General features: G+C 33.8%; 2 protein-coding genes across 3 annotated transcripts; both read right to left on the bottom strand.

Annotated features, from left to right (window-relative positions):
• On the bottom strand, positions 1 to 8,049 carry LOC105650815 (methyltransferase). Of its 2 annotated transcripts, XM_012237773.4 has the most exons (9): positions 7,551 to 8,042; positions 6,543 to 6,616; positions 5,607 to 5,749; positions 5,469 to 5,515; positions 5,262 to 5,370; positions 5,039 to 5,100; positions 2,890 to 3,004; positions 1,939 to 2,102; positions 1 to 652 (listed from the first exon to the last, which is right to left on the bottom strand). In XM_012237773.4, the coding sequence occupies exons 1-8, from the start codon at positions 7,716 to 7,718 to the stop codon at positions 1,951 to 1,953; spliced, it is 870 nt and encodes a 289-aa protein (XP_012093163.1). In that variant the 5' UTR covers positions 7,719 to 8,042; the 3' UTR covers positions 1 to 652; positions 1,939 to 1,950. The 2 variants fall into 2 exon arrangements, with proteins under 2 accessions (XP_012093163.1, XP_089579539.1); XM_089723413.1 differs by lacking the exon at positions 1 to 652 and having other exon boundaries at positions 2,063 to 2,195; positions 7,551 to 8,049.
• A 607-nt stretch (positions 8,050 to 8,656) lies between these two features.
• LOC105650816 (thymocyte nuclear-like protein) lies at positions 8,657 to 9,459 on the bottom strand. The gene has a single exon (XM_012237776.4). It carries the CDS (start codon positions 9,286 to 9,288, stop codon positions 8,839 to 8,841), a length of 450 nt encoding a protein of 149 aa, XP_012093166.1. The 5' UTR covers positions 9,289 to 9,459; the 3' UTR covers positions 8,657 to 8,838.

The raw sequence follows: 9,459 nt of genomic DNA, 5'->3' as shown, positions 1-9,459 counted from the left end.
TTGGAAAAACAAAAGATAAGAGTCAACACATAAATGATACTAATATCTTACAAAATAATATAAATTCATAAATGTTAAAAAGAGCAGCCGACCACTGTGGCCATACTTACAATAATAATAAGCAACACAAGGCCTAAGGAATCTCCGAGTCCCCTTCAACTTTATCTCTAAAATAATAAATGCTAGACAAAGGTGACCATAATATAATATAATTGATTAGCATAAATTAAAGACTGGTATGTCATATTGTGGAAATTCAAAGCCAAAGCCTTCCCCTGATATACCTTCATCATGCAACAACCATACCCCATCCAGATCTGTTCGCTTAGACTTGGAAATGTTAAAATTTTTGAAATTTCAGTACTAGAATCTGCATTTTTCTTTTCACAAAATAAAATTCGCAGGCAACCCTGAGAGTATTATAACTAGGATGAACATTTTCCAACACAAAGTCGAGGAACTACGGGTATCCAAACATTTGAGATGAATTCATTACAAGGCACAAGAGTAAGTTGGAATTACCCATGATAGGTAACTGTATGAATGTTGAACAAAATTGTTCTGAAGTTTATGACTGCAGGAAGTTAAATATTGAGGACAATGGAGCGTAATTATTGAAGCACTCTTCAAACTGGTAAAGCTCGAATATCGCCTGCATCAGAAAAAAATTATATGTTATAGTTTAAAAAGAAAATCAGTCAACTCGAAAAAATCAATTGGTTTTGAAATAATCACTCAAACAAGAACATATTGTAATAGAACTTGTAAAAGCTTAAAACATTATTTATGATAGGTAGGTCAGATGTATCACAGTTAAAAAAGAAAAATTACCTATATTTTCATACTGTTAAGTCCTTTCATAGTAATTTCCAAGTACAGTACGCTCTACCCTCAATCAGTCATGAGACATTACTATATTTCTTGAGTCAGTCATTGCATAATGCTTAAGCAACTGGGAACCTACAATTCAACCTTTGAGTTTGACTTTCCCTTTTCAAATTTACCAAAATTTTCAAATTTCTTGCGTAAGCAAGCAACTGAATGTTTTAGCTAGACTTGTCAAAGGTTGACATTTGAATGGTTTGTTTAACAAAATTCAAAAAATTTAATTTAATCCAAATTTTACATAGTCAAAAAATGTCATGATCTTGATGTCTATGATACTTGCAAGTTCAAACATCAGGAGCCACAGGCCTCGTATAGGATATGATTTTTCAAAAAAGCTGAAAATGAAGTCAAAATAAAATGGAAGCACAGATACAAAATGAATGTAGATGCAAGTATAAACGGTACATTGTAGAGTGTAAAGTTGTTCCACAAATAAAGAACTAAATACTACACAATAGCCTAATACCAGCATCAGACCTCATGTTTTTGTTTTATCCTCTCTCTATTCCTCATCCCCTTTTTGTCTCTATCATCAATGCATTGACTAAAGCCATGTTTGACATAAACTGGGGGGCTGGCATATAGGCTATGTTCAAAGTGCTAGACGAGTCAGATTTCATTTCAAGCCATCCAAATGATCTTGGCACACACAGGATTATCTAACCTCGTAATAATAGGTCATCTTCCCATTAGGTAACTAACTATAAAGAGTGATGCTTATTCCAAAACTAACCGAGTTACTGTAGCTCTAAGAAAAATAGCAGTCAAAAACTATTTTAGGAGACCTCACTGTTGCCGAATAACTGAAATACATTCATCGATGTCGCATAGGAAGTGGTCGACACTTGATAACTAGAAACTTGTTAAATTGAAAGCAAGAGTTAAGTTATAAATATCATAGTTAATTTCTTTCTTTCAGTCGCTCATTCGGTTTAATTCATTGCACCCTTTATATGTATCTCGTACAAAAGCAAGATATCCTCCTAGTTAAGCTATACACCTCAATCAGACAGACAGCAAGGAGCAGCAAAAGTGTTAAAGACATCTTACTTTGTAATGTAACTATGCATTGGATAGCTGTTGAGCATCAGACCATAACGTTAGAGTTGCTAAAAGTGCCATTGTTGCAGTTTCAACACGTAGTCGAAGAGGTCCAAGACCAACAGCTGTAGCACCTGCTTCCATAATCAAAGCCACCTCCCTCTCCGTGAAGTCTGAAATATTCCACAATCATAAATCCACAAAAGTTCGCTTCATTTTCCAGAAGACATTGACTGACCGGAAACTGAAGCTAGGACTATGGCATACTGGGGAAGATAAAAGTTAATTATCTCATTTCACTGGAATAGTACAATGTAATGGGAATAAAAATGTCATAACGAGCTGGTACAGAAACAATTCCTTAAGAGCAAAAGAATCTCTGAAATCAACCTTACTATTCATTCAAGGTAAACAGAATGTGAATATGGTAGTATATATGCAACAACAAAAAAGCACAGAACAAATCATAAAGTGTCAACTAAAGAACAAATCAGACAATTAATATGGAACATTGCATCAAGGATAATCTGGACATAAAGAAGAACTTGTTTTCATTTGCTGCAACCTTAAACAGCTTAACTGGATATATTAATGTTTAAGGTGTATGTTATAGATGTCCAAAAGCATCTCTAAAACCCATCATTGCTACTAAAGGATAGGTTTTATCCTTCTATATACTGAAAAAGGGATATATCAACAGTTAAGATGCATATGGTAAAAACAATTGCAGTGTTCAGTAATATCTGTAGTTATCTATAAAGAAAATCAAGCTATCCTTAAGACAAATTTCGAAAAACTAGACTGCTGAAAGGAGGATGAACTGAAAACTTAAATCCTCTAATGCCAAGTGAACATATTCCGTGTAAGAAACCACGCAAGCCAAAAAAAAATAATATGAACTGATACGCAGAAGAAGAAAATTGCAAGAGTTAGGGAGCACAAAGGCTGCATACTACTGACCTCCTTCCGGTCCCACCATTATCAATCCACTTGTTTCATTTCTTGATGACGCCAATACGCTAACAACAGGAGCAGCTTCTGCTGCTGCCAGAAAAGAAAGCTTTGACTTGGCAACCTATATAACAATAAATGTAAATTTTGATTTCATTAATGGGCACAAACTATATCCTAGAACATTAGTTTTCAGGAACAGAACATGCTATCCTATTCTTTATTGTTTCACAAATAAAAGCGAAAAATGGTGGATCCATTGCATGGTTACAAGCTAAGAATTGTCCTGGAGCCCACCCAACCAACAAGACATGGCTTGAACAAGATATTTTTTGCATGGGCAGGAATCAGTCTGACCTAAGTTAATGCGTGCCTGGACTAGGTTAATCTTTGCATGGTACCTCTTTCCCAGTGGCAATGCTATGTTACAAAGAAGGGGTAAATTGCCCCTTCCTCCTTTTGTTTTTTTTTTTTTTTTTTTTAAAAGAAGTGTAGAAAAAAATTTTTTACATTAAACTTAATGTGCCCCGTACTAAAATAGCAGTTGACCTCATTATTTTTTGGTTTGTGTACCAAAAAATGTAAAATAAAAGTTAAACTAAAATTATGGCAAGATAAGGTTCAAAAAATACAGAAAACTACAAAATAGCAAACTTAATCATGAGGTTTTGGTCTCTAAAATTTATGTATCTATATTGGTGCCACATTCTATTTTGTACATTGATTTTTTTATTCTTTTTTTTTTCAAAGATTAGTGAGTGTAATAATTAGCATACTAGTTTTTTAAATTTCATAATTTGTTATATTATTAATTAAATTATTTTTTGTTAATTTTGATTCTTAAAATTGTTAAAATTCATAGCTTCAACTATATTTAGATTTTCTTATGATTTTCCTTTGGATAACCTTTAAGTGTTTTATTTGGTAACAACTCAATAGTTTAAGTTCTAAATTTTTTTACTAAATTTTAGTGTCAAACCATTTTAAACTACACTATAGTTTAGTTCCTAAAATTTTAAACTTAAATTGTTCTTCATTAAAGACTCTACTTATCCAATAAAAAATTAAGCTCTTTAATTGCTAAAAGAATTAAGCATTCTAATCAGTAAATTGTTACATTATAAGATACTTTAGTCTCTTTAAGTGTGACTATATAAAAGATATCAATTAAATAAGAGGTATAAATTTTTAGAGCTTATTGTTAACAAAATTAAAATAATGAACTCTGTTTAAATAATTTTACTTGTCTGATAGAATATTGCTACTTTGCCCCTGCTTAATTCAAAATTCTAGCTTTGCGCCTGCTCTTTCCGTAGATTCTAGGCAAATAATGCTTTGGTAGTAATGCATGAGTTTTATATGAAAGAATAAAGAGGTTTATTGATGCTTGTCTTGCTATCTAATTCTGAACAACCATTATTTGCAGAAATATCATTTCTTATCTTTTGCTTTTGACATGCCCTGATAAGATTTTTAATATCGACCATCATATCATGTGCATATGTAATTTTCAAGATAAAGCCCTATAATCAAATGGCTTTAATTATGTAAGTAGGGATAATATAACTCTCTGAGTTCTGGAAATCCTAGATGTACTAAGATTTACAAGTACTCTATAAAGGACGTGTGTTTAATTATTACAGTTGATTATTATACAAACTTTAAGCGAGTGTGTTGAGTGAGGCTTGAAATTATGTGCACCTACTCCTCTTTTTCTTCCTCTTTATTCATCACTAACTACTGCTGTAGTCTCAGGTAATGTTTGCCATACAGCAGATAACAACCAATTCAAATCTAAAAATCTCCACCCAAAATTCTAGCCCTTAGTGCTCCATGTGATCTTTGACAATAATTTATAGTTTTCCTTTCAATTGACTATTCAGCTCCCTGGATTTTCCTACAGCCTAAAATTCATAGAGACCCTGTTATAATGAACACCAACAAAATTATACCTTTCTTCCTTGAATTATAACCCTTTTAATTTCTAATTTAACAAACCACATAGCTCATAAATACAGGTCAGTGGTCCTACTTCAAACAAGATAGCTAACAACCTTCCTACTTCAAGCAAGAAAACTACCCAACCTTCCAACTTCAGACAAGATAACTAGTTAACTATCCAACCTGTAACTACAAAAAGTAGGGAAGAACAACTCACAATAGGTAAAAGGCCATTAACTTTTGTAGGAGGGTTTAGAATCATTTCATCCAGCCGCTGACCTAATATAGGGGTTTGAAACAAATGAAAAGAAAATATAGCTGAATGAAAAATCTCAGGTTAAAAGACCATATATGGACCAATGTGAATTAAACACTTGAAGCAAATTTAAGGGCATCAAATTAATTTGAGCATAAAGAAAATCACTGGACTAATTCTTTACACTGCTTAGTTGCTGCTAAAATGACTCGTTGAAATCTTTCCACACGGTTTTCTGAAATTGATGGGGAGCGTTCTGTAAGCAGAGGTGTCACACTATGAGCACCTAGCTCCTAGGAAGAGAAAAAGTAGTAGCTTAGCAATTGCAAAAGAAAGGGATAAGGTCTAGTTTCAAGGTAGAAAAATACTCAGATATGCATTTAAGACATACAGTGCATTTCTCCACTAGCCAATCAGCTCGACCACCCTTTAGAGTACCTAAAGAGGAACAGGTTTCAGCATGTGATTACAAAGTTATGAGCTTTAAATATTCCAATCACTTTTATGCCCAAATTCCACTGAAACTTACCAAATGCTGCAAAGACATGCCATTTTGTTGTCTTAGGAAGAATTAACTTTGGATCTTCAACTGCCAGAAAATCAAGTCCAGTACGATCAATTCTCTGAATGCATCCTTCTACCAGACCTCCTTTCCCATTGAAGAGCTCTACCCTTGCATTTCATTATTTGGAAAATTTATATATTGTAATTAAAAGAACACATGCTATCTTTCCATTTCACAAATTTGAGAGGACTAACTACCCAGTAAATTTACATGAATTTCCATTTCCATACAAACAAATAATGAACTTAAAGTGCATAATATAAAACATGGGTTTCAGACCATCTGCCAAGCCCAAATTAGTTCTTTACATTATTTTTGAATAAAATTTCACATTAAACTTGAAATTCCAACATTAAAAACCTATTAAAGGTCTATTACAAACACAAATGCTTATGATGCCACTTGCCAGTGCATCATACCAACATCCAAACCAAGAAAATTATCTGCTAACAAACTCAGAAAGATGCAGATGTGATTAAACATGATAGTGAGTTGACAGATCCATATATTATGTTTTTTATAATTAATTAGCCTTTGAACCCTCACCATCCACCTCTACCACACATATCAAAGTATCAGAGCTACTAGTCACAGCATTTGTCAGAAAGCTACTTCCATAAACTAAAACTAATCCCCTGTAAAAAGCCTAATGGCCAAAAATGAAATCCAAACTAGTGTGTTTTTCTATTTTTACCAAACCTTTTAACTTTGGAACTTTTAGCTTGACTAACAAACTGTTATCAGTTTTAGCCAACCAGTCAAACTTGGAATAGATAATAACATTTTATTATTAATCAGGACAAGGAAAAAGCCAGAAAAGGTCTATATAAAAGATATGCTTTGATTGGGCTATACATGTGCATGTTTGCAAGATAAAACTCAAAAATAATTAGTGACTACCTATCATCCGTGCTCAACCTTAAAACTTTAGTCATATGCCAGAATTCATCACCTTGTAGACGAACAACACCTCCCTGCATTGTCATGGAAAATAATAAAAATTCCATATTTGATGGTCAAGCATAAATTTACCTATAAACTTTCATAAAAGTAAAAGCTTTACTTCATATACCTACTCTGCTGAGACCTCAAGTACAACCAGCTACCAATTGTGCAGAAGCTTTGAGTATTTAAAGTGAGTATCAGTTTATCATTTATGAGAGTAATTGAAAAAAAGAATTAAGATCATCAGACACTTGAACCAAAAGAAAAAAAGATAAACTTAACTCTGTGCATTTAACGGCCTAAATGAAAATATGGTTTGGTTAAAGTTGATTACCTAACTTGATAACAGCATGGAAATTTTACTTTAAATAAATAAAAACATAGCAAACGTATTTATAGAAACCAAGTTTTGCCCCTATTTTATCTTTCTTTTTTCGCTTAAACTATTCGCTGAGCAAAGGGAAAGAGAAGGTAAATCATGTTCAATAATACCCATTTCATATTGATATTATCAAAGCAAGGTTTCCATTTTCAAATGGTTCCATTCCTCTCATGCCTTCTCATTGATTGCATCAATTCATCATATTATTATCATATTGGGATTGATTCATGTGAATGGTTCTACTTGGAGACAAGTTATGGATTTAATTATTACCATTCACTGGAAACTCAGACTAGTACAATAAACCAGCACTCAGGATAAACTAAAGTAGTTAAACGAAAGGATTTAATTTAATGAACAAATTATACAATCAAACTCCTTTTAGTAGGTAGAATCCAATCAACTAATAAAGAACTAGCCAATGCATGTCAAATAGCCTAACCCTTCCAATAAGTGCCAACAAAACTATGGTTTTTAGCTCTTGAAGACAATTGAAAAACTCCTTTACAACTTTAACCAAGTAGAAAAGATTGTATTGAGTACTCAAAATTGCACCTTCTAGAGAGAGAAAGAGAGAGTACTTTTGAAGAAGGAAGAACTTCGGAGAAGAAGCGAGGGAGACCGCCACGGGATTGGTTCGAGTAATCTGATGAAGATGAAAAAGCGCGGAAGCTTAAAGGTTTTAGCCATTGACGGCTCAATAGTTCAGCAAAACGAGGTCGCATTGGCATTAAAGCTTGCATTTGCATTTCTTCAACTCTGCTCAGCAATGTCTTCTGGGCCTATCCTGAGAGACGACGAAGACAAGCTCCTTCTATGTTCCAGTTCTGGCGTTTTGAGCGCTTTTTACAATTGCTTTCTAGTTTTGTCGGTTACTGTATTAGCTTAAAAGGTTTCGCTCTTCAGTGAGATGACACGTCGTTTTTTGCAGTTTTGATTAATTTGATTTTTAACCGATAGAGTGGCCTGTTACATTGTGCCCACAAGTTGTTTGATAAAATGCCTGAAGGAATTGTTGTTTTTAGCATAAAACCATTAAGGTCTCTTTGCCCCGAGTTGTTTGATAAAATGCCTAAAGGAATAGTTGTTATGGTAAAAAATCGTTGCTTATGCTTCTTAGTACTACTTTGGATGCACAATTGAATTTCAATTATTTTCAGCTGGAAAATGCAGTAGATATTTTTCAGTATAAGTAATCAAGAAATGATGGTAACTCATTGATCGACAAGGAGTGGTAATCCACAATGATTAATGATTAAATTTCGCTAATTGACAAGTGGTATAATGATTAGATTTCCCTAATCGACAAAGGGTAGTAACTATAATCCACAAATGATTAATGATCAATGACCAAATCTAGCTATCCACAAATGATTAGTGATCAATAATCGACAAATTGTTAATGATCATATTTCGCCAATCGACAAATTATTAATGATCATATTTCGCCAATTTTTAATGATCATATTTCGCCAAAATCGACAAATTATTAATGATCATATTTCGCCAATCGACAAGAGATGATAACTATTTTACTAATTGACAAGGGGTAGTAACTCGCAAATCGACAAATGATCTAATTCATAAATTATTAATGGTCAATTGATAAATGGTTAATGATTATTTCTCGCCAATCCACAAAGGGTGGTAACCTTAATTGTGTTTTTCAGTTCATAAACCCCCACAATTTTCAATAAGAAGATAACAACTTCTTTATATATACAAGTAATAAACAGCATTAGTAACAGAAGGCCCTACCTTAGTACCTTACCATTTTTTAGAAAAGTGACAAAACACTAACTTAATACATTGTAACGAGACCCAAAAAAACAAAACAAACAAAAAGCACCCAGATTGCAACCAAACCACCTAATCTTCTTCTCCATTGTCATTCCCATCACCTTCAAACCCACCTCCCAACTCACAGATTTTCTCCCAAATTTCCTTGGAAACTGGCACAACCGACAGCCTAGGCTGCCTAAACAAAGCAAAACCCTTCATCCTTTCATCTCCTTTCATTTCTTTCAAGTCTACAGGCCTTCTCATCTCCCCAACCGCCTTAACATCAACAACTACCTCATCATCATCCGTCTGATACCCTTCTTTAACAACAATCACAACACCAACAACACGGCGAGCACTAGCACCGGAGTGGTAGAAGAAGCAAAGATCATTAAGTTTCATGGCTTTGAGGTTTTTTATAGCTTGCCTGTTTTTAACTCCATCCCAATTGGTTATGCCTCCATTAGAAGCTTGATCTTCCCATGACCATTCTCCTGGCTCAGTTTTGAGCAGCCAATATTGCTTTTCTTTGCCCATTTTTGAGATTTGGTTTTTCAGTTTAAGGATTGCAGAAAGGTTTTGTGTGATTTGGTGTTGTGGGCCCTGTTGTTGATTTAGGGATTCTGTTGTTGAAGGGAAAGTTGGGTTTCACTAATGGCGGGAATCGTACAGTTTTGGCGCTAGCTAGGATGATGACAAGTAAAAATT

Source organism: Jatropha curcas, chromosome 6, assembly GCF_041381405.1.
Source record: "Jatropha curcas cultivar XTBG-Jc1 chromosome 6, XTBG_Jcur_1.0, whole genome shotgun sequence".
NCBI lineage: Eukaryota > Viridiplantae > Streptophyta > Magnoliopsida > Malpighiales > Euphorbiaceae > Jatropha > Jatropha curcas.
Note: the sequence above shows the minus strand (reverse complement) of the source record. Positions and strands in the feature narration are given on the sequence as shown.